This window comes from Scardinius erythrophthalmus, assembly GCF_964197995.2.
Source record: "Scardinius erythrophthalmus genome assembly, chromosome: 3".
Classification (NCBI taxonomy): domain Eukaryota; kingdom Metazoa; phylum Chordata; class Actinopteri; order Cypriniformes; family Leuciscidae; genus Scardinius; species Scardinius erythrophthalmus.
In genome coordinates, this window is record NC_138223.1 from 36641168 (window position 1) to 36666103 (window position 24936).

Sequence of the window (24936 nt, forward strand, 5' to 3'; positions counted from 1 at the left end):
TCTTACTCTTGTTACCAGATGTGTCTGTTAAAACAAAGAAGTCAGACGGCACTACAAAATGGCTGACACCCCATTTAGGAAATGGAGTGTGATGAGCGTCAGTGATGAAGATGCTTTATAATCATCATAACCTTTCTGTCTTTAAATATTGCCTGTAAAGCTCTGCATCGTATATTCCAGTGATGGATACAACAACATTCTTATAATGAACAATTGCTTTTATTTATTTTTTTAACTACAGTTTAAAACATTCACAGTGAATTTGTGAACAATTTTTAGTAGGGAGCAATATATTATATTAGATGAAGATAAAGTACATGGAGTGTAAATAAAAACGTGATCAACACATTCTGCATTTGTCCCTTAACATTAAATGTATGACCAACTAAATTGTTTATTTGGAAAACAAGATCATCATCACTTTACATGACAGAATTTTCAAATAAATAAAATAGCATAAATAACAGTTTTAAAAACACAGTTGCAAAGGTCCTGTATGCCCAGCAAAACAGGACAAATAATGTATCTTTTAAGCATCAATGTTTTGATCTTGAATATCTCTAGAAGAGGCTGTTTCGAGTGCTGTACTGTACGTTGTACGACTGTCTTCTGTGCCAACGTCTTCTGACTGCTGCACAGCATCCACAGAGTAAACACTAAAGACATAAACAGACAAAATGAGAGTTAACATCCTGAGAGAGAACACTTTACACTTTAAAACATTTTTATTCAGCTATACAATTATAAACCTCATTTAAAGGCAGATCAATGGATAACACATCCCTGCTGTCATGAATCACTTCACTACCTATGCACATATTTGATATTATCATCATAAAACTTACGCAAAGGAGAATCCAGCAAGGTATAAGCCCGAGGACAATAGCCACAGGGACAATGATCGCCACAATCCATGCTACGTTTGTGCCGTTGTTTGAAGTTGTGGTGTTTATAACTGTAGGGTAAACTGTGGTTGGAGCAGGTGTGGCGAGAAAAATGGAGACCAAGCCAAAACCGTTGATATCATCGTCCGAAAAAACATACTCAACATTGGCCTCAATCACGCTGGAATTAGCCCTGTGGAGAGATACAAATGTACAATGAGAAATGAAACAAAAGAAATCAACTGAAATCTTCCCTCATCCATGTACCAAAAGCTACCCACTGATATAAGCAGATCTCTTAAGAATTCCTGCTCGAAATAAAGGAAAAAATGACTGAGCCAGAACTTACTTGAATTTGATATTTTCGAAATTAAACTGAGTAGTTGTTGTTTTATTTAGGATCTTGGACACCTGAAGAGAGTAGAAATAAACATAGGTTAATTTGTTTATTACTATGGTGTGGTTAATGCCATTGAAATAAAGCAATTTTAATTTCAGGGCAAGTTTTTTTTTTTAAGTGTCTCTAACTTACAAATGTGTTTACATAGGTCTCGATCACTGTGTAGGTTTCATTCCTGAAATCAACTTTCTCAGACATGGATACATTGCTGATTTCAAATCCAAAGTTCAGAGAGAAGGAGGTTTTGTTGATTTCTTTTGGAAAAAAAGCAAACCAATAATTAGCTGTGTGGTTATGTGGATGATAAAATTGCACATTAATTATTAGAGGGCAGTGCTAGTTTAAACATTTTCATTCAAATAAAGCTGTAAAAGCTTACTACATAATGCACACCCTTTGCATACAAATGATATATTCACAACAACAACAAAGGAACGTAAACTCACCATTATAGCTGACATTCACAGAGCTCACAAGGTCATCCAGACTTTTTGCTGTGAGAGCTCGTTTACTTCTTAGTTTCAGTCCAATTAACAGAGAGTTAGCCACTTGTAGAACCATACTCTGACTTGGTAAAGTGCCCCGTGTTCTAAACACAAGGGTAATGTTTATAATCACCTGCCCAAGCCTGCAAAAGATGATAAAAAAACAGGAATGTAAAACCATTCAGACAACAACTGTCTTTTAGAAAATTAAACTGGAATAATTGCTCTTACAAAGTCGGTGGAATAGTTGTGCTTGTTGTCAGAGTGGTGGCTGTCGTTAAGACTGTAAAATAAAGTAATGATTAGTTGAGGATGCTTGCGGTTACACTATTTGGAGTCAGTGGAGCAATTCATTGTCAGTTTTGACATACCCATCTGTGAATGGAGCTCATTTATGAAGCTCACTGGTTGTATGGCATCTCCATCCTGGAAGGTGTATTCCATCCTGCCATCAATCTGGTTTGAAGAGCTCCTGCAGGAAAAATCAAACAGATGTTTAGAACGAGTTTCAATTCATTTGTGCTATACAGATTTATTGAAATTTTCAAGCAAATGTAAATATTTTTATGTTTTGCTTTTTTAATGTCCTGAAATCGAAAACTGAACATAATGAATCAATAATTAGATTCCAAGATAGAAGTAAGATTGCATCTCACGTGAAATTGGAGGACTTGGGTACAAAAACTTGTTTCCCAGGTTCATTCAGAAGAGTGTTCAGCTGCAGGAAAAAATCAAACCATTCATCAAACTCTGTAGAAAATTGGAATTGGAACTAAATCTATTTACAGTGTTCATTTTTATATATTTACCACATTATTGATAATATCCTGCAATCTCTGGTCGGTGTTGCCTCTGATATCAGAATCTGCTGGCATGCTGATGTTAATGAGGTTAAATGTAAAGACGACAGCATAAGAAGTTTCTGAGATTTCTGTTTGGAGAGAAAAGTGTCATTTTTTTGGTTAAAAAGATTTCCATTCATGAATGTTTGACTAAATACCATTTAAAAAACATTTTGACCTTAAATGATGAAACTTACTTTGATAAGTGACATTCACCACCTTCACTGATTCATTGAGCTGTGACTGTCTGGATTTCAGAAGAGTGTCGACAGCACTGAGGACCAGAGCTTCACTGGGGACTGGAGATGAGGAGTTGAACAGCAGCTTGCTCGTGACCACTGCTGAACCAGATCTGTAAAGATAACCTCTTTTGTTTAATATATTTCACATCTTTACAATGAAAGTACTCCATGAATGATAGTGAGCTCTCAAAATGGTAAGTCAACACTAACATTAGGTTTGAAGGAGCCACAGAGGAACCGGTTGTTGATTGTGGAATCACTGTTGTAGTGATCACTTCTACAACAAAATGGTAAAACAAACAATTAGTCTTTTGTGATTTACAGAAACATTTTTGTTTGTTTACCTTTTAGAATTGTGTATAGCCATAGATCATCATTATTGACGTACCCGATTGTGAACGAAGCTTATTTAGGAAGCTGACTGGTTGAACGACATCTCCATCCTGGAAGGTGTATTCCATCTTGCCATCAATCTGGTTTGAAGAGCTCCTGTGGGAAAATCAGAAGATACTGTTTAAGGACTTTAATCCATATTGCAAAACAATTCATGAAAATGACCTAGAAAAAGTATTTTTCATTTTGGATTGCTTTAATAAGCTAAAATATGCGGAGACAAAGTGAAGACTGCAAAGTCAGTTTGCATCTTACGTGAAGTTGGATGAATTGGGCTTCAATGTTGGACTGTGAGGTTCATTCAGAAGAGTGTTCAGCTGCAAAAGAAAATCAAATAATTAATTCAACTCTGAAGAAGCTTTATATCATATTCAGACTTCTGTATTTTTTAATGATAAATCTTTACCGCATTATTGACAACATCCTGCACTTGCGTGTTAGTGTTGTTTCTGAGCTCAGGGACTTCAGACATGCTGATATTACTCAGATTAAACGTAATGACGACGGCATAGGAGGTTTCTGAGATTTCTGTTGGCAAACAATCACACATTTTTATTCAATCAAAGCTTGGCATTAAATCACTGGTTGAAAATGTGTAGCTGAAATACTTTTCAATTCAAGATGATGAAACTTACTCTGATAAGTGACATTCACCACCTTCACTGATTCATTGAGTTGTGACTGTCTGGATTTCAGAAGAGTGTCGACAGCACTGAGGACCAGAGATTCACTGGGGACTGGAGATGAGGAGTTGAACAGCAGCTTGCTCGTGACCACTGCTGAACCAGATCTGTAAAGAGCACCGCTATTCATTAATACAGTTCCCTTTTTTGTAATGAATTTAGGACTCCATAAAAGGTTGCAATATTTGGAAATAGAAAATAAACACTTGCATTGGGCTTGGAGAAGTCGAGGGGAAACTGGTTATTGTGTCTGGAGACACTGTTGTAGTGGTCAGTTCTACAATGAAAGGCAGAAACACAATAAAACTCAGATTCAGAGCAAAAAGTTTTTTTTTTTTTTTATTATTCATATAGATATCGTGAGTATTGACATACCCATCTGTGAACGGAGCTCATTTATGAAGCTCACTGGTTGTATGGCATCTCCATCCTGGAAGGTGTATTCCATCCTGCCATCAATCTGGTTTGAAGAGCTCCTGTGGGAAAAATCAAACAGATGTTTAGAACGAGTTTCAATTCATTTGTGCTATACAGATTTATTGAAATTTTCAAGCAAATGTAAATATTTTTATTTTTTGCTTTTTTAATGTCCTAAAATCAAAAACTGAACATAATGAATCAATAATTAGATTCCAAGATAGAAGTAAGATTGCATCTCACGTGAAATTGGAGGACTTGGGTACAAAAACTTGTTTCCCAGGTTCATTCAGAAGAGTGTTCAGCTGCAGGAAAAAATCAAACCATTCATCAAACTCTGTAGAAAATTGGAATTGGAACTAAATCTATTTACAGTGTTCATTTTTATATATTTACCACATTATTGATAATATCCTGCAATCTCTGGTCGGTGTTGCCTCTGATATCAGAATCTGCTGGCATGCTGATGTTAATGAGGTTAAATGTAAAGACGACAGCATAAGAAGTTTCTGAGATTTCTGTTTGGAGAGAAAAGTGTCATTTTTTTGGTTAAAAAGATTTCCATTCATGAATGTTTGACTAAATACCATTTAAAAAACATTTTGACCTTAAATGATGAAACTTACTTTGATAAGTGACATTCACCACCTTCACTGATTCATTGAGCTGTGACTGTCTGGATTTCAGAAGAGTGTCGACAGCACTGAGGACCAGAGCTTCACTGGGGACTGGAGATGAGGAGTTGAACAGCAGCTTGCTCGTGACCACTGCTGAACCAGATCTGTAAAGATAACCTCTTTTGTTTAATATATTTCACATCTTTACAATGAAAGTACTCCATGAATGATAGTGAGCTCTCAAAATGGTAAGTCAACACTAACATTAGGTTTGAAGGAGCCACAGAGGAACCGGTTGTTGATTGTGGAATCACTGTTGTAGTGATCACTTCTACAACAAAATGGTAAAACAAACAATTAGTCTTTTGTGATTTACAGAAACATTTTTGTTTGTTTACCTTTTAGAATTGTGTATAGCCATAGATCATCATTATTGACGTACCCGATTGTGAACGAAGCTTATTTAGGAAGCTGACTGGTTGAACGACATCTCCATCCTGGAAGGTGTATTCCATCTTGCCATCAATCTGGTTTGAAGAGCTCCTGTGGGAAAATCAGAAGATACTGTTTAAGGACTTTAATCCATATTGCAAAACAATTCATGAAAATGACCTAGAAAAAGTATTTTTCATTTTGGATTGCTTTAATAAGCTAAAATATGCGGAGACAAAGTGAAGACTGCAAAGTCAGTTTGCATCTTACGTGAAGTTGGATGAATTGGGCTTCAATGTTGGACTGTGAGGTTCATTCAGAAGAGTGTTCAGCTGCAAAAGAAAATCAAATAATTCATTCAACTCTGAAGAAGCTTTATATCATATTCAGACTTCTGTATTTTTTAATGATAAATCTTTACCGCATTATTGACAACATCCTGCACTTGCGTGTTAGTGTTGTTCCTGAGCTCAGGGACTTCAGACATGCTGATATTACTCAGATTAAACGTAATGACGACGGCATAGGAGGTTTCTGAGATTTCTGTTGGCAAACAATCACACATTTTTATTCAATCAAAGCTTGGCATTAAATCACTGGTTGAAAATGTGTAGCTGAAATACTTTTCAATTCAAGATGATGAAACTTACTCTGATAAGTGACATTCACCACCTTCACTGATTCATTGAGTTGTGACTGTCTGGATTTCAGAAGAGTGTCGACAGCACTGAGGACCAGAGATTCACTGGGGACTGGAGATGAGGAGTTGAACAGCAGCTTGCTCGTGACCACTGCTGAACCAGATCTGTAAAGAGCACCGCTATTCATTAATACAGTTCCCTTTTTTGTAATGAATTTAGGACTCCATAAAAGGTTGCAATATTTGGAAATAGAAAATAAACACTTGCATTGGGCTTGGAGAAGTCGAGGGGAAACTGGTTATTGTGTCTGGAGACACTGTTGTAGTGGTCAGTTCTACAATGAAAGGCAGAAACACAATAAAACTCAGATTCAGAGCAAAAAGTTTTTTTTTTTTTTTATTATTCATATAGATATCGTGAGTATTGACATACCCATCTGTGAACGGAGCTCATTTATGAAGCTCACTGGTTGTATGGCATCTCCATCCTGGAAGGTGTATTCCATCCTGCCATCAATCTGGTTTGAAGAGCTCCTGTGGGAAAAATCAAACAGATGTTTAGAACGAGTTTCAATTCATTTGTGCTATACAGATTTATTGAAATTTTCAAGCAAATGTAAATATTTTTATTTTTTGCTTTTTTAATGTCCTAAAATCAAAAACTGAACATAATGAATCAATAATTAGATTCCAAGATAGAAGTAAGATTGCATCTCACGTGAAATTGGAGGACTTGGGTACAAAAACTTGTTTCCCAGGTTCATTCAGAAGAGTGTTCAGCTGCAGGAAAAAATCAAACCATTCATCAAACTCTGTAGAAAATTGGAATTGGAACTAAATCTATTTACAGTGTTCATTTTTATATATTTACCACATTATTGATAATATCCTGCAATCTCTGGTCGGTGTTGCCTCTGATATCAGAATCTGCTGGCATGCTGATGTTAATGAGGTTAAATGTAAAGACGACAGCATAAGAAGTTTCTGAGATTTCTGTTTGGAGAGAAAAGTGACATTTTTTTGGTTAAAAAGATTTCCATTCATGAATGTTTGACTAAATACCATTTCAAAAACATTTTGACCTTAAATGATAATACTTACTTTGATAAGTGACATTCACCACCTTCACTGATTCATTGAGCTGTGACTGTCTGGATTTCAGAAGAGTGTCGACAGCACTGAGGACCAGAGCTTCACTGGGGACTGGAGATGAGGAGTTGAACAGCAGCTTGCTCGTGACCACTGCTGAACCAGATCTGTAAAGATAACCTCTTTTGTTTAATATATTTCACATCTTTACAATGAAAGTACTCCATGAATGATAGTGGGCTCTCAAAATGGTAAGTCAACACTAACATTAGGTTTGAAGGAGCCACAGAGGAACCGGTTGTTGATTCTGGAATCACTGTTGTAGTGATCGCTTCTACAATTAATTGTAAAAACAAACAATTAGTCTTTTGTGATTTACAGAAACATTTTTGTTTGTTTACCTTTTAGAATTGTGTATAGCCATAGATCATCATTATTGACGTACCCGATTGTGAACGAAGCTTATTTAGGAAGCTGACTGGTTGAACGACATCTCCATCCTGGAAGGTGTATTCCATCTTGCCATCAATCTTGTTTGAAGAGCTCCTGTGGGAAAATCAGAAGATACTGTTTAAGGACTTTAATCCATATTGCAAAACAATTCATGAAAATGACCTAGAAAAAGTATTTTTCATTTCGGATTGCTTTAATAAGCTAAAATATGTGCAGACAAAGTGAAGATTGCAAAGTCAGTTTGCATCTTACGTGAAGTTGGATGAATTGGGCTTCAATGTTGGACTGTGAGGTTCATTCAGAAGAGTGTTCAGCTGCAAAAGAAAATCAAATAATTCATTCAACTCTGAAGAAGCTTTATATCAGATTCAGACTTCTGTATTTTTTAATGATAAATCTTTACCGCATTATTGACAACATCCTGCACTTGCGTGTTAGTGTTGTTTCTGAGCTCAGGGACTTCAGACATGCTGATATTACTCAGATTAAACGTAATGACGACGGCATAGGAGGTTTCTGAGATTTCTGTTGGCAAACAATCACACATTTTTATTCAATCAAAGCTTGGCATTAAATCACTGGTTGAAAATGTGTAGCTGAAATACTTTTCAATTCAAGATGATGAAACTTACTCTGATAAGTGACATTCACCACCTTCACTGATTCATTGAGTTGTGACTGTCTGGATTTCAGAAGAGTGTCGACAGCACTGAGGACCAGAGCTTCACTGGGGACTGGAGATGAGGAGTTGAACAGCAGCTTGCTCGTGACCACTGCTGAACCAGATCTGTAAAGAGCACCGCTATTCATTAATACAGTTCCCTTTTTTGTAATGAATTTAGGACTCCATAAAAGGTTGCAATATTTGGAAATAGAAAATAAACACTTGCATTGGGCTTGGAGAAGTCGAGGGGAAACTGGTTATTGTGTCTGGAGACACTGTTGTAGTGGTCAGTTCTACAATGAAAGGCAGAAACACAATAAAACTCAGATTCAGAGCAAAAAGTTTTTTTTTTTTTTTATTATTCATATAGATATCGTGAGTATTGACATACCCATCTGTGAACGGAGCTCATTTATGAAGCTCACTGGTTGTATGGCATCTCCATCCTGGAAGGTGTATTCCATCCTGCCATCAATCTGGTTTGAAGAGCTCCTGTGGGAAAAATCAAACAGATGTTTAGAACGAGTTTCAATTCATTTGTGCTATACAGATTTATTGAAATTTTCAAGCAAATGTAAATATTTTTATTTTTTGCTTTTTTAATGTCCTAAAATCAAAAACTGAACATAATGAATCAATAATTAGATTCCAAGATAGAAGTAAGATTGCATCTCACGTGAAATTGGAGGACTTGGGTACAAAAACTTGTTTCCCAGGTTCATTCAGAAGAGTGTTCAGCTGCAGGAAAAAATCAAACCATTCATCAAACTCTGTAGAAAATTGGAATTGGAACTAAATCTATTTACAGTGTTCATTTTTATATATTTACCACATTATTGATAATATCCTGCAATCTCTGGTCGGTGTTGCCTCTGATATCAGAATCTGCTGGCATGCTGATGTTAATGAGGTTAAATGTAAAGACGACAGCATAAGAAGTTTCTGAGATTTCTGTTTGGAGAGAAAAGTGACATTTTTTTGGTTAAAAAGATTTCCATTCATGAATGTTTGACTAAATACCATTTCAAAAACATTTTGACCTTAAATGATAATACTTACTTTGATAAGTGACATTCACCACCTTCACTGATTCATTGAGCTGTGACTGTCTGGATTTCAGAAGAGTGTCGACAGCACTGAGGACCAGAGCTTCACTGGGGACTGGAGATGAGGAGTTGAACAGCAGCTTGCTCGTGACCACTGCTGAACCAGATCTGTAAAGATAACCTCTTTTGTTTAATATATTTCACATCTTTACAATGAAAGTACTCCATGAATGATAGTGGGCTCTCAAAATGGTAAGTCAACACTAACATTAGGTTTGAAGGAGCCACAGAGGAACCGGTTGTTGATTCTGGAATCACTGTTGTAGTGATCGCTTCTACAATTAATTGTAAAAACAAACAATTAGTCTTTTGTGATTTACAGAAACATTTTTGTTTGTTTACCTTTTAGAATTGTGTATAGCCATAGATCATCATTATTGACGTACCCGATTGTGAACGAAGCTTATTTAGGAAGCTGACTGGTTGAACGACATCTCCATCCTGGAAGGTGTATTCCATCTTGCCATCAATCTTGTTTGAAGAGCTCCTGTGGGAAAATCAGAAGATACTGTTTAAGGACTTTAATCCATATTGCAAAACAATTCATGAAAATGACCTAGAAAAAGTATTTTTCATTTCGGATTGCTTTAATAAGCTAAAATATGTGCAGACAAAGTGAAGATTGCAAAGTCAGTTTGCATCTTACGTGAAGTTGGATGAATTGGGCTTCAATGTTGGACTGTGAGGTTCATTCAGAAGAGTGTTCAGCTGCAAAAGAAAATCAAATAATTCATTCAACTCTGAAGAAGCTTTATATCAGATTCAGACTTCTGTATTTTTTAATGATAAATCTTTACCGCATTATTGACAACATCCTGCACTTGCGTGTTAGTGTTGTTTCTGAGCTCAGGGACTTCAGACATGCTGATATTACTCAGATTAAACGTAATGACGACGGCATAGGAGGTTTCTGAGATTTCTGTTGGCAAACAATCACACATTTTTATTCAATCAAAGCTTGGCATTAAATCACTGGTTGAAAATGTGTAGCTGAAATACTTTTCAATTCAAGATGATGGAACTTACTCTGATAAGTGACATTCACCACCTTCACTGATTCATTGAGTTGTGACTGTCTGGATTTCAGAAGAGTGTCGACAGCACTGAGGACCAGAGCTTCACTGGGGACTGGAGATGAGGAGTTGAACAGCAGCTTGCTCGTGACCACTGCTGAACCAGATCTGTAAAGAGCACCGCTATTCATTAATACAGTTCCCTTTTTTGTAATGAATTTAGGACTCCATAAAAGGTTGCAATATTTGGAAATAGAAAATAAACACTTGCATTGGGCTTGGAGAAGTCGAGGGGAAACTGGTTATTGTGTCTGGAGACACTGTTGTAGTGGTCAGTTCTACAATGAAAGGCAGAAACACAATAAAACTCAGATTCAGAGCAAAAAGTTTTTTTTTTTTTATTATTCATATAGATATCGTGAGTATTGACATACCCATCTGTGAACGGAGCTCATTTATGAAGCTCACTGGTTGTATGGCATCTCCATCCTGGAAGGTGTATTCCATCCTGCCATCAATCTGGTTTGAAGAGCTCCTGCAGGAAAAATCAAACAGATGTTTAGAACGAGTTTCAATTCATTTGTGCTATACAGATTTATTGAAATTTTCAAGCAAATGTAAATATTTTTATTTTTTGCTTTTTTAATGTCCTGAAATCGAAAACTGAACATAATGAATCAATAATTAGATTCCAAGATAGAAGTAAGATTGCATCTCACGTGAAATTGGAGGACTTGGGTACAAAAACTTGTCTCCCAGGTTCATTCAGAAGAGTGTTCAGCTGCAGGAAAAAATTAAACCATTCATCAAACTCTGTAGAAAATTGGAATTGGAACTAAATCTATTTACAGTGTTCATTTTTATATATTTACCACATTATTGATAATATCCTGCAATCTCTGGTCGGTGTTGCCTCTGATATCAGAATCTGCTGGCATGCTGATGTTAATGAGGTTAAATGTAAAGACGACAGCATAAGAAGTTTCTGAGATTTCTGTTTGGAGAGAAAAGTGACATTTTTTTGGTTAAAAAGATTTCCATTCATGAATGTTTGACTAAATACCATTTCAAAAACATTTTGACCTTAAATGATAATACTTACTTTGATAAGTGACATTCACCACCTTCACTGATTCATTGAGCTGTGACTGTCTGGATTTCAGAAGAGTGTCGACAGCACTGAGGACCAGAGCTTCACTGGGGACTGGAGATGAGGAGTTGAACAGCAGCTTGCTCGTGACCACTGCTGAACCAGATCTGTAAAGATAACCTCTTTTGTTTAATATATTTCACATCTTTACAATGAAAGTACTCCATGAATGATAGTGGGCTCTCAAAATGGTAAGTCAACACTAACATTAGGTTTGAAGGAGCCACAGAGGAACCGGTTGTTGATTCTGGAATCACTGTTGTAGTGATCGCTTCTACAATTAATTGTAAAAACAAACAATTAGTCTTTTGTGATTTACAGAAACATTTTTGTTTGTTTACCTTTTAGAATTGTGTATAGCCATAGATCATCATTATTGACGTACCCGATTGTGAACGAAGCTTATTTAGGAAGCTGACTGGTTGAACGACATCTCCATCCTGGAAGGTGTATTCCATCTTGCCATCAATCTTGTTTGAAGAGCTCCTGTGGGAAAATCAGAAGATACTGTTTAAGGACTTTAATCCATATTGCAAAACAATTCATGAAAATGACCTAGAAAAAGTATTTTTCATTTCGGATTGCTTTAATAAGCTAAAATATGTGCAGACAAAGTGAAGATTGCAAAGTCAGTTTGCATCTTACGTGAAGTTGGATGAATTGGGCTTCAATGTTGGACTGTGAGGTTCATTCAGAAGAGTGTTCAGCTGCAAAAGAAAATCAAATAATTCATTCAACTCTGAAGAAGCTTTATATCAGATTCAGACTTCTGTATTTTTTAATGATAAATCTTTACCGCATTATTGACAACATCCTGCACTTGCGTGTTAGTGTTGTTTCTGAGCTCAGGGACTTCAGACATGCTGATATTACTCAGATTAAACGTAATGACGACGGCATAGGAGGTTTCTGAGATTTCTGTTGGCAAACAATCACACATTTTTATTCAATCAAAGCTTGGCATTAAATCACTGGTTGAAAATGTGTAGCTGAAATACTTTTCAATTCAAGATGATGGAACTTACTCTGATAAGTGACATTCACCACCTTCACTGATTCATTGAGTTGTGACTGTCTGGATTTCAGAAGAGTGTCGACAGCACTGAGGACCAGAGCTTCACTGGGGACTGGAGATGAGGAGTTGAACAGCAGCTTGCTCGTGACCACTGCTGAACCAGATCTGTAAAGAGCACCGCTATTCATTAATACAGTTCCCTTTTTTGTAATGAATTTAGGACTCCATAAAAGGTTGCAATATTTGGAAATAGAAAATAAACACTTGCATTGGGCTTGGAGAAGTCGAGGGGAAACTGGTTATTGTGTCTGGAGACACTGTTGTAGTGGTCAGTTCTACAATGAAAGGCAGAAACACAATAAAACTCAGATTAAGAGCAAAAAGTTTTTTTTTTTTTATTATTCATATAGATATCGTGAGTATTGACATACCCATCTGTGAACGGAGCTCATTTATGAAGCTCACTGGTTGTATGGCATCTCCATCCTGGAAGGTGTATTCCATCCTGCCATCAATCTGGTTTGAAGAGCTCCTGCAGGAAAAATCAAACAGATGTTTAGAACGAGTTTCAATTCATTTGTGCTATACAGATTTATTGAAATTTTCAAGCAAATGTAAATATTTTTATTTTTTGCTTTTTTAATGTCCTGAAATCGAAAACTGAACATAATGAATCAATAATTAGATTCCAAGATAGAAGTAAGATTGCATCTCACGTGAAATTGGAGGACTTGGGTACAAAAACTTGTCTCCCAGGTTCATTCAGAAGAGTGTTCAGCTGCAGGAAAAAATTAAACCATTCATCAAACTCTGTAGAAAATTGGAATTGGAACTAAATCTATTTACAGTGTTCATTTTTATATATTTACCACATTATTGATAATATCCTGCAATCTCTGGTCGGTGTTGCCTCTGATATCAGAATCTGCTGGCATGCTGATGTTAATGAGGTTAAATGTAAAGACGACAGCATAAGAAGTTTCTGAGATTTCTGTTTGGAGAGAAAAGTGACATTTTTTTGGTTAAAAAGATTTCCATTCATGAATGTTTGACTAAATACCATTTCAAAAACATTTTGACCTTAAATGATAATACTTACTTTGATAAGTGACATTCACCACCTTCACTGATTCATTGAGCTGTGACTGTCTGGATTTCAGAAGAGTGTCGACAGCACTGAGGACCAGAGCTTCACTGGGGACTGGAGATGAGGAGTTGAACAGCAGCTTGCTCGTGACCACTGCTGAACCAGATCTGTAAAGATAACCTCTTTTGTTTAATATATTTCACATCTTTACAATGAAAGTACTCCATGAATGATAGTGGGCTCTCAAAATGGTAAGTCAACACTAACATTAGGTTTGAAGGAGCCACAGAGGAACCGGTTGTTGATTGTGGAATCACTGTTGTAGTGATCACTTCTACAACAAAATGGTAAAACAAACAATTAGTCTTTCGTGATCTACAGAATTTTTTTTTTGTTTGTTTACCTTTTAGAATTGTGTATAGCCATAGATCATCATTATTGACGTACCTGATTGTAAATGAAGCTCATTTAGGAAGCTGACTGGTTGTATGGCATCTCCACCCTGGAAGGTGTATTCCATCCTGCCATCAATCTTGTTTGAAGAGCTCCTGTGGGAAAATCAGAAGATATTGTTTAAGGACTTTAATCCATATTGCAAAACAATTTATGAAAATGACCTAGAAAAAGTATTTTTCATTTTGGTTTGCTTTAATAAGCTAAAATATGTGGAGACAAAGTGAAGATTGCGAAGTCAGTTTGCATCTTACGTGAAGTTGGATGAATTGGGCTTCAATGTTGGACTGTGAGGTTCATTCAGAAGAGTGTTCAGCTGCAAAAGAAAATCAATTACTTCATTCAACTCTGAAGAAGCTTTATATCAGATTCAGACTTCTGTATTTTTTAATGATAAATCTTTACCGCATTATTGACAACATCCTGCACTTGCGTGTAAGTGTTGTTCCTGAGCTCAGGGACTTCAGACATGCTGATATTACTCAGATTAAACGTAATGACGACGGCATAGGAGGTTTCTGAGATTTCTGTTGGCAAACAATCACACATTTTTAGTTACTCAAAGCTTGACATCAAATCACTGGTTGAAAATTTGTAGCTGAAATACTTTTCAATTGAAGATGATGGAACTTACTCTGATAAGTGACATTCACCACCTTCACTGATTCATTGAGCTGTGACTGTCTGGATTTCAGAAGAGTGTCGACAGCACTGAGGACCAGAGATTCACTGGGGACTGGAGATGAGGAGTTGAACAGCAGCTTGCTCGTGACCACTGCTGTTGTTTGACTTGTTGCATTGTTTGCAGCTCCAGATTCAGTCATTGGAGTCACAATTGTAGTTGGGGAGTCACCAGTTGTTGACATTGACAATGACATAGTGGTTTCTTGAGTAACAATTATGAGTGTCGGTGCACTGGTTGCAGTGGTTGCTAAAGACATAGTGCTATGAGCTTCAAATGTATTTGGATCTGGATTGTGTGTCACTGAATTTTGAGTTGCATTTTGTAAAGATGTTGTTGTCAAAAATGTTGTAATTTCTGAGAACACTGGCATGGTTGTGGGGTTCACAGCTGTGGTTGTTGAAGCTTCAGTTGTTGTTTCAGCAGCATTTGTCGCTGATGTAGTTGGTGAGGATGTGACTGTGGTTGGGGGAGTCATAGCTGTGTTTGTAGATTCTTCCTTTGTTGATGTTGAAGCTGTGGTTGCTGAAGATTCAGTTTCTGTTGTCATTAAAGATGACACTGTGTTTGAACCTGTAGCTGTTGTTGGAAATTCTGTAGAATCTTCATTTGTTCTTGAAGATACCGTTGATGTTGAATCCATAGTTGTAGGAGGTGTAGTTGTGAAAGTCACAGCTGTACATTTTTTATTTGATTCGGGGGTCATAGCTGTGGTAATGGACGCTTTAGTTTTTATTATACAAACTTCACTGGTTGTTTGTGAATCCGGTGTTATTGGTGCAGTTGTAGTTGGGGAGGATGTACCTCCACAAACGGTACACCATACACATACTGTCAAGAAAAAAGAAATAAACATATGTCATGATTACCTTGATCTTTCAAAATTCAATTTAGACTATTTTTGATATGGATGAACATTATTTAATAGCTTTTGATTACATTTGTTATTTTCTATATTTATAAATTTCTCAGCACATAATATCCATAATGTAGAGTGTACTTACATATGGTGAGAAAAACTGTCCATCTGGCATTTTTTGAAATGAAACACCCCCTAAAATAGAAGAAAAGAAAAAAACATTTATATTATGTCTTAAAGCAATTTCAGAACATTTACATTCAAATAGCTTTATGAGTTATGTGCTATATTGTTTCTGTTGCAGAATTACCGATCTACAAATGTTAAATCTTTGTAGTAATAAATCTATGTAGTAAACTTTCCTCTAGAGAAGATTTAAAGAACCAATATCGTGAACAATTGTCAGGTTTTCAGAGAAACTAAAACATTTTACCTATTAATTCTGTCACAAACACAGTAGATTTGAAAAGGTTTAAACTGAGGCATGACAAACGTGCTTTTATCATTCTAAAAAGCCAGGTCAAACTACATGGACAAGTTTTCAAAGCACTATTTGATCAATTTTGCATGCTTATGTCTCAAAATGTCCTTCTATTTTGAAATATTTCTCATGACATATATTTGCATGTTATTGTCTTAAGCAGCTCATTTGGCATTTAAAATGTATACAGTTCTATTGGTTCTTGTATTCCCTGGGAATCAAACCCATGACCTTGAAATCAAGTTATATTGTTTGTGCAGGGATGCACATAGATTTCAAACAAACATTGAAACAGATTGCAGATAATAAGACACAAGGCACTGTGGTGCCATCCCAATCCGCATTACATTAATACTTAGTAGATGTCAAGCACGTCACAATGTAACTGTATGAGTTTCAGATTCATGATATATTTTGCAGTAGTTCTGTATAATAAAGTACTATTCATTATTCAGAAGAGCTAAACTTTGAATTAGTCACACAACTCTCAGCATGTATGCCCTGAATTTAGATGAAAGCTGTTCCCAATTAACTCAGAGAAAATTACTGATCCAGATGACGATGAAAAAAGTGATTTGTTTCTAGCTTTTTTTCTTTTTAGACTAATCAGGCCCTGACGCAAATTATACATTTGATGTTTACTCGTGGCCTTGCTATGACTGTCAAATGCTATTGTCTTTGAAGTCCATTAGTTTTTCTATTTGTCATTTTAGGTTTCAAAAGGCTGCTCATGTGCGCCCTCTTTTGGTAACCAAATATATAGCCTCATTGCACACTTGCCAAATACAGTGGACTATACCCAACAACCTACAGTATATGCCAAATGTTACAAATACCACTGCATCGCATTTGTTGGACTTTAGTTAACTTCAGGCGAAGTGGTCAATAGCAACATGATAATTTCCCAAAGGGCTGGCTGCCTCTGCTTGTTGATGTTAACTGGTGTATGCTTCCTTTACTAGTTTGTTCATTTTAGTAGTTTGGACTTCTTTCAACATATTTGTTGTTTAACATTAAACATATGCTGCTGCTGCTGCTGCTGCTTGTTGCTGCCTGTAGTCTATGTTTCCTTCAATTACATCTTGTATTTTACAAACTTGAATTATCTCAATGAAGACTCATAGCTGTGAATTTACAGGGGGTTAAATACAAAATAAATTAAAAAGCTTAAAGTGCTTCAAGCTGTTAGCTTCAAGTGTTGTATGGTGATGTTATCTGTTTTCATGTTATATGTTGGGTATTTTAGTAAAATAAATAGGATTTTAATAGACTTTTAACTATTGATTTATTCATGATTATTTATTTATTAACTTATTTATTTATCTATCTCTGTGTATCTGTCTGTCTATTGTTTTATCTTTCTGTTCATAATGCCTATAAATCTTACAATTTTAAGACTTTGGTCACACTTTATATTAGGTGTCTTTAACTACTATGTATATACTTACATCAAAAAATAAGTAGTCTACAAAGTACTTATTGTGTTCATTTTGTATTGCAAAACACTTTTGCTGCTATTGATGTGGGATACAGGCTCAACAGTGTAATCATAGATGTAATTACAGAATTACAGTATTATTACATATGTAATTACAGAAATTAATTACAGCTGTAATTACATGCATGTATTTTTTAAATATAAGTACAAAGTAAAAACATTGATGTACACAATAAGTGCATTGTATCAAATGATTAATTTAAATGTTATACTTGATACCTGATACTTTGGATTAACTTAAAAAATTGATGTAATTTGTTACAGCTAATTTTTTTTAGATTTTCTCAAATTGTATTTATGATTTAGTTAAAACCATGAAGAAAATGACATAACATGACATGTTTTGATCATTATGTGCTGATCAAACACCAGCACATAATGATCTTCAGCTGGTTCCATAAATTCAGCCATGTCGTCTTATTTTTGTCCGCGTTACTCTTAAGGTTACGATTTCCAAACCTTAAGTTATACTTAGGGAAATGACCGTTAAGGGGTTTTATGCAACACTTAACACTTTTTAAGGGATTATTTAAGTGAAAAAACATCATTTAAGGGAAATTCTAAGTGTTTATGACGTTTCACTTAAAGAAAGCCTTAAGTAACACTTAAGGGTTTTTTTCTGCAACACCCAGGTTTAAGGGAAACATAAGGGCGAACTTAAGGGAAAATTACACTTAAGGTGCTTTATGCAACCGGGCACAGGTCTTCAATAATGGTCAATCATCACTAAATTAATCACTTATTTATCTCATTAACTTTAACACTCTTGATTCTTAATTTAACACTGGAGCTCTGTGTACTTTGCTGTGTACTTTTATATTTATACAATTATACTAATTGTAAAAATTACAATTTTGGTTTGGCATTAAATCAAAATTTATGGTTTTAACTAAATCATAAATACAATTTGAGAAAATCTAAAAAAAAATTAGCTGTAACAAAATTACATCAATTGTTTTAAGTTAATCCAAAGTATAATTTTTTTCAGTGATAGAGGGCGTAACACTTACTTTGAGGCAAAGTGAAAACAGAAGGTGTAAACTGAAAATCACAATTTTCCATTGGACCAATGTAAATATATATTTTGAATGAATTGCACTGATGTTTAACTTTTTTCAGTGTAGTTAAAGTCTTGACAAACTTTGCTTTTCTAGTTAAAAAATGCGATCCAATGTTTTCAATTCACTTTAATTCTGCTTCCTTGGTACCCCAATTCACTTGAAATTAATTGTAATTTAAAAGGCATTCCAAATTCAATTTTGAATGGTGCACAATCCTCCTTTGACATAAAGTTGATACAAGTTGACAACAAATCATACAAGCAGATACAGGGGCTAATGTAATCATATAACATATTTACATATACATTGAATAAAGTATTATATAGTATTATAAGCTACATTATGTCAATCCATTCATATGTAAGAATTTCCTACCTCCATATGCTGTTCAAAGTCATAACCATGTATACCAAACGGTATTGCAGCGCTCAATGTGATTTGTCTTCTTAGTTCAAAAGTGAGAAACTGAATAGTGCAATTTTGGGTGATACTATATCAAAGGCAGACTGACGTGTGTAGGGTGTGGTAAAAAGTGTAGTTCAGTTACCAAACCCTGTAGTACGCAATAAAGAAGCATACTGATGGTATCATTCGCACAATGAAGGGTGTAAATACAATGCTGATTACTGCTAATGTGAATGTCAAGAATTCATCTCTGTCAAGATGATAAAAGGTGTTTTGGTGACAGCAATGTGTCTATTTTGATGAAAGATAAATAAATAACAGATCAAATAAAACCTATAAAAGAATTTCTGAAATAGATGAACAATAAACCAGAATTAATCTGATTTTATTTTCTACACACATTTCATAATCAGTGGTCCTACTTGTTGTAGAAGCCTAAATGTTTCATTATAAAAAGTTTTGAAGTTTGTTTCAAAGTTATAAAATTATGTTTTAACAGAGAAAATTTAAATATATTGTCAGTAAAAATGATTTAATTAAAACAAAAGGGGGGGGGGTCATTTATTTATTACTAATATTTTTTATTTGAATAGTACAATCATGGTGATACTATGAATGATTTAGATACATTTGATAAAGCACTAGGCTGTTTCTAAAATTGTGGGTACCCTCTCCCCTGAGCCCAAAGAGTAGACCCGACCCCCACCTATAGGGACAGCCTTCTACCTAGATTTGATAGAAGAGAGGAGGTGATAATCATCAAATGTAAAATGATAATCCTCATATGTACAATTAAATCATTATATTGTATAGGACTTTCTGCCAAACTCCCCTTAGGCCTATAGGCTAAGGAGTGATATCATGTGTAATATATTAATTTAATAATTTTGTGAACAGTATATTGATTCTATTTAAATAATAATAATAATAATAATAAATCCCATTAAAAAAAAAAAGAGAGAAGACAATTATTTCTTATAATTATAGATTTAGGGTGAGTCTCAATGTTTCTTTCATGCATACGCACAGATGGACGTCTATCAGATAAAAATGGAATTGCTCTCATGTTTTGTTCTCATACTGGTATAAGGTGTGTCTTGGAATGTTCAACAAAGTGCGCGCACACACACACACACACACACACACACACGCACACACAGCACCTTAAACAGAAGGCTATTTGGAATGAACAATCACTAGCCCTAATTTTTTTTAGACTATTTATAAGTACAACAATACAACAGTGTATCAACTGACCTAAAGCAAGCGCTATTAAAGATTTAACTAATAATTGCTTTTCAGTCATTTTAATCGCTTCTGAATCAACAATCTTAGGCTAACTGTTTGCACCGCTTGTCCACGCGTGCTATAAAGGTTACAGCGTCTTATAACCTGCCTTCTTTTGAACGGCTTGTAAAGTAAAGCCAGCTGATAGACTATTGGTGGTGGTTGCGGAGATTCCCCTTCCATGTAAAGCACTTTGAGTATGAAAAGCGACGCGCTACATAAATGTAACGAATTATTGTTATTATTATTACTGAGCATAATTTACAAGATATTTTGTAATTATATAGTCCCATTGATGTGTAGCCATAAAAATAATCATCTAAACTTACAAATGTAAATCATTTAGTCAAATTGTTTACCATTTACTGCTACACAGGTTCATTCACTTGGCTACTATATTTCCTTATTCACTGTTTGTGGACATGCAGACTATTCAGTTCACATGCTATGATGTCAAACTTCAATCAAAACGTTGCTTACCTCTGAAGAGGGTGTAGACTGCCCTGAGTACAAATATCTGACTTGGGATGGGCCAAGTGCAAAGATTTAGCAATAGTTGCAGGTTCACTCTTTTTATTAGATTATACAACTGACATTTGTCTAAATATTATTGTACATTTATAATTTAATATAAGTAATATAATGTTATAGACTAAATTACTTACATTATGAATAAAACTATAATTAGTGATTGGCTCAACAACAGCAACAGACATAACAAAAAACATGCCTGAAGCAAAGACGTCAGCGCCCTTCCATGGAAGATCTGTTTTTTGACAGACAGTTTTTTATTATTTTTTTATGCAGAATAAACTAAACCAGTTAGACCAGCTTTCATGGTAGCAGTTTAAGTGGAATGAGACTGCGGTTAAAGTTGCTATACGAATAAACAGTAAATCACCAAATCAACATAAGCTTGGTTGCCACATTTTAAAACAGGTCATCTGATAATGACACGTACCTGCATAAAAAGAAAAGGACTGCACCCTTAAGAAAAATTGTTCTAAACAGTACCAGTTCTTCAGCTTTTAATAATAGCAGAACCCATTTTGGTTCTAAATAGAACAATTTTTATAAGATTTAATAAAGAACTATGCATTGAAAGTGCAATATAGGACCTTAATAGTGTTTCAGACAAGACCACTTTGGCAAGTTTACTTGAGTTTATTGAACACAATTTATCTTTGGCGGTATGGTTCCTTATGGGGGTTCTTGCTCCATAATTAATGGTATACGTAGCTTTAGCATTAACCCCCCTATGGAACCATCAGCTTGAGAAACACACAGATGATTAAGACAGTTTAGTCATGTCTTAAGCCGTGGTTCAACCATAGACTGTAAAAAATAGGGTTTAACATGTAGACGTAGCAGTGAAGTCTGGGACGTCTATAGAGCTGGCAAGTCCCACCCCTTATGCTAACCCCACTGGACCTCTAGATTGAAAAATCGTCAATGCAAGTGAATGTGAGAAAATAATTATTTTCTGGTCCCGTTTGAATTTTGCCATGAATGTGAACATATGTTGTCTGTGAATTTTTTATATCCCCCCCCCCCCCCAGGGTTGTGTTTTATATATATAAAACACAACCCTGCCTATTTTCGTTTTAAATATAATATAAAAATATTAAACATTTTAATATGGTCCAGGCAATATGTGCATTTGTACTAAACAACAGATGTTGCAGTAAACAACATTACAGATCATTTCTGTTGTATTAAAATTGAAAATGACAAAACTCAACCCAGTCTCTTTTTGTTAAATTTCACTTTTATCTATATATTAGCCATTATTAAAGTAAGTAAATGGTACAAGAAGCTATACAAATAAAGCAAACAATTCAGTCAAACATACAAAGTCAGCGCTCTAGTCCAACCATACAACGGTAAAGTTAAATAGCTTATAAAGTTATGAAACTTACCCACAGCCAAAACGATTGGCCAGGGAACAAATTATAGATTCACGAGACCAAAGATCGCCCATTAGATATAGACAAGACGAATTATATCTCATGTTTAACCACTACAGAGACGCCAGAGTCCGCAGCAAACGCCAGAACGACTAGCCGATGAAAGGCTGTTCCAGGCGGGGTACATGAGCGCCGAGTGCCCGGTCATCTTTAAATGTAGGGTAGGTAGGAATTTTATAAAAAAAAAAATTCCAAATTTGTTTAAACTTTCTATATATATCAATACATAATTAAAATGTTAGTACTCTGAAAAAAAGAGTATAAAAATCGAGTGACAGACCGTTTAATCTGCATTAAACACAGCTCATTATTTCCATTCGGGACGAAACAAAGGATTGGCTTAGGCGACTGTCACTCTCTCGCAACCATGGCAACCACCCTTTTGCCACAGGATCTGCCCACTTGCGCGAACCCGTTTGATTTGAGGAATTCAAGAGGCACGGAACCTAGGAATAGCAAAACAATGGCAGAGAAAGAGCAATCAAAAATTCACATTACCAGCATATGCAGTTAGCGAAGGCAAACAAGGCAAAAAAAGGAAGACAGTACAAGAAAAGTTAATGAAAAAAAGTCTTTGGATAAACAAAGAAATACAACGTGTGTCAATATCCTCGGACCCTAGTTGCACGGCCTCTTGAACGACCTCCTCTGCGTCGCCCCCGCATCGTCGGTTGAGTGAGAGCGGGCTGTTTGAACTCTCTCCAGTCTCCAGAACAGTTCTCTCTTCTAACTCAGCGGTGCAGAATTGGTGCATTTCCTCTGTGAAATTCATGTGTGTGTGTGTTTTATTTTATCTTTTATTTTATAAAATCTTTTCTGTGCTTTAAATCGTTTTATTTAATGCAAAACAGCATACTGGGACGCAATGTGAGTCACCTAAACAAGTGTCATGTCTGTCTTTTCGCTGATTGAAATGCCTGATGGCTTGCATAAAACACACAACTTTATTCCTAAAGATAATGAATATAACAAATTTGGATGATACAAATGTTCTCAGAACTGAGCATTGTTTGTTTATTGGCAGGTTATGGAGTCGCAGTATCTTTCGGCTGTGAGTGAAACGCAGGACGGTGGTCTGAAGTTCGAAGTTCACCCACAGAGCGCTAGTCCATCTCCGGCACGAGAACCAGCGCTGATCCGGTGGATAACAGAACGGTTGATTACACTTGAATTAGGCTACCTGAATGTTTAAATGTTAAATTTTTACTTCTAAAATGTTTGTTGCATGAGTTTAAATGTAGGCAATATTGTATGCATGTTAAAACAGTGTAAAATATGCTGATGTAACGTTACTCATCGACAATAAAGGCCAATGTCATGTATACCGGTGGTTGTATGGAATACTATTTTACAAAGGTTTAGAGAAAATAAAAAGCTAATATTACTCATAAATAAAAACAGTTAATATTACTCATAAATATAGTTTTTCCCAATTATTTGTACTCAATTTTTTTACTTACATTTACTCAGTTCATACAGTGTATTGCAATTGATTTCACTGCTGTTGTAAAAATGTAAAAATGTTTCACCAAAAGAAAAAAATGTAAATCATAGTAAAACTTTTTAGAGTGTAACGAAAAGTTTTTTTTAGTAAAATGCAGCCTACTAAAAAGTACAGTACTAGTGTACTGTAATTAGAAAAAAATTGCTTTTGGCTGTGTTATGTCAAACAAATACCATTTGAACAAGTTTGGGCCCTGTTTTAGTAGTCCTTACAGTATCTCAAATTTCATAGTTATACATTCCCCTGCTGTATTACAGCATAGCCTAGCTGAGAGAGTATCTTTCTCACTTTTCATATGTAGATATTATTATTAAGATAATTGTAACTGAAACATACCCAGGCCAGAGGAATCGAAGAGCGTAGAGAAAAAAAAGTTTTCCTTACAAGTAGGTGCTCCACAAAGCAAGTAGGCCCAGACTGTGACACATTCTATGCCTGCTGTTTCCATCCTATCACCACTAGAGGTCACCCGTTCACTATTAAGACTTTTTCACTGCACACACAGTTACAGGTTACTGGACTACATTTCCCATACTCCATTGCTTTGATTATTTCCACACGTGTAGTCAATATCAGGGACTATAAATCACTGATACATGAGCTCACTGATTGCGTAGTATTGGTTAACTATTGTGAATTTTACTGATTGTACATTTCTGTGTCTGCCTGCTCGTTTTGTGACCCTTTTGTTTTGGATATCTCCCTGTCTGCTGCCTGCCTCTGATACCTCTGCTTTGTCCTCCGACTCTGAGTGTTTGCTGCCTGTGATCATCTGCCTGGTTTTGTACTATGTTTTGGCCTAGTCTTCATGTCTGTTTCTGCTGGTTCAGACCTTTGCCTTTTTGTTCATGATTAGGTCTCTGCCTGTTTTGAACGCATATCGCTGATTAAAAGCTTTGCACATGGATCCGCACGCCTCTTGAATCTGTCCCTCCGTAACACAGACAGACAGACATTTAGGCTACCAGAAAGTCATAATGTTTTGTCTATGGTGCTTTAAGTCTTGGAAATATAATGATGAAATTAGTAATCCTCTGGATTTAGATCTAGCTATATTCATTTTATGTTGTCTTGCAAATAAAGCGATCAGGCTTTGCTTTGTGTATTTCCTTGTGTAGAAATCAGGT

General features: G+C 35.6%; 5 protein-coding genes and 1 long non-coding RNA gene across 6 annotated transcripts; all 6 read right to left on the reverse strand.

Annotated features, from left to right (window-relative positions):
• Positions 1-202: 202 nt before the first annotated feature.
• Positions 203-3023, reverse strand: LOC308687881 (uncharacterized protein; the record flags this gene model as incomplete). The annotated part of the gene is made up of 11 exons (XM_081360706.1): positions 203-656; positions 846-1077; positions 1234-1295; positions 1417-1538; positions 1731-1912; positions 2001-2052; positions 2141-2241; positions 2426-2487; positions 2579-2700; positions 2809-2963; positions 3019-3023. 11 exons carry the CDS (start codon positions 3021-3023, stop codon positions 561-563), a joined length of 1191 nt encoding a protein of 396 aa, XP_081216832.1. The 3' UTR covers positions 203-560.
• Positions 3024-3497: 474 nt separating this feature from the next.
• LOC308687882 (uncharacterized protein) lies at positions 3498-5187 on the reverse strand (the record flags this gene model as incomplete). The annotated part of the gene is made up of 9 exons (XM_081360707.1): positions 3498-3563; positions 3653-3774; positions 3882-4036; positions 4140-4206; positions 4305-4405; positions 4590-4651; positions 4743-4864; positions 4973-5127; positions 5183-5187. The coding sequence occupies 9 exons, from the start codon at positions 5185-5187 to the stop codon at positions 3498-3500; spliced, it is 855 nt and encodes a 284-aa protein (XP_081216833.1).
• A 474-nt stretch (positions 5188-5661) lies between these two features.
• On the reverse strand, positions 5662-7351 carry LOC308687883 (uncharacterized protein; the record flags this gene model as incomplete). Its single annotated transcript, XM_081360708.1, has 9 exons — positions 5662-5727; positions 5817-5938; positions 6046-6200; positions 6304-6370; positions 6469-6569; positions 6754-6815; positions 6907-7028; positions 7137-7291; positions 7347-7351. 9 exons carry the CDS (start codon positions 7349-7351, stop codon positions 5662-5664), a joined length of 855 nt encoding a protein of 284 aa, XP_081216834.1.
• A 474-nt stretch (positions 7352-7825) lies between these two features.
• On the reverse strand, positions 7826-9515 carry LOC308687884 (uncharacterized protein; the record flags this gene model as incomplete). Its single annotated transcript, XM_081360709.1, has 9 exons — positions 7826-7891; positions 7981-8102; positions 8210-8364; positions 8468-8534; positions 8633-8733; positions 8918-8979; positions 9071-9192; positions 9301-9455; positions 9511-9515. The coding sequence occupies 9 exons, from the start codon at positions 9513-9515 to the stop codon at positions 7826-7828; spliced, it is 855 nt and encodes a 284-aa protein (XP_081216835.1).
• A 474-nt stretch (positions 9516-9989) lies between these two features.
• Positions 9990-11677, reverse strand: LOC308687885 (uncharacterized protein; the record flags this gene model as incomplete). The annotated part of the gene is made up of 9 exons (XM_081360710.1): positions 9990-10055; positions 10145-10266; positions 10374-10528; positions 10632-10698; positions 10795-10895; positions 11080-11141; positions 11233-11354; positions 11463-11617; positions 11673-11677. The coding sequence occupies 9 exons, from the start codon at positions 11675-11677 to the stop codon at positions 9990-9992; spliced, it is 855 nt and encodes a 284-aa protein (XP_081216836.1).
• A 3109-nt stretch (positions 11678-14786) lies between these two features.
• On the reverse strand, positions 14787-19104 carry LOC308688028. Its single transcript, XR_014029817.1, has 3 exons — positions 19022-19104; positions 15752-15801; positions 14787-15578 (listed from the first exon to the last, which is right to left on the reverse strand). It is a non-coding gene; the product is annotated as an uncharacterized lncRNA (long non-coding RNA).
• Between the last annotated feature and the right edge of the window lie 5832 nt (positions 19105-24936).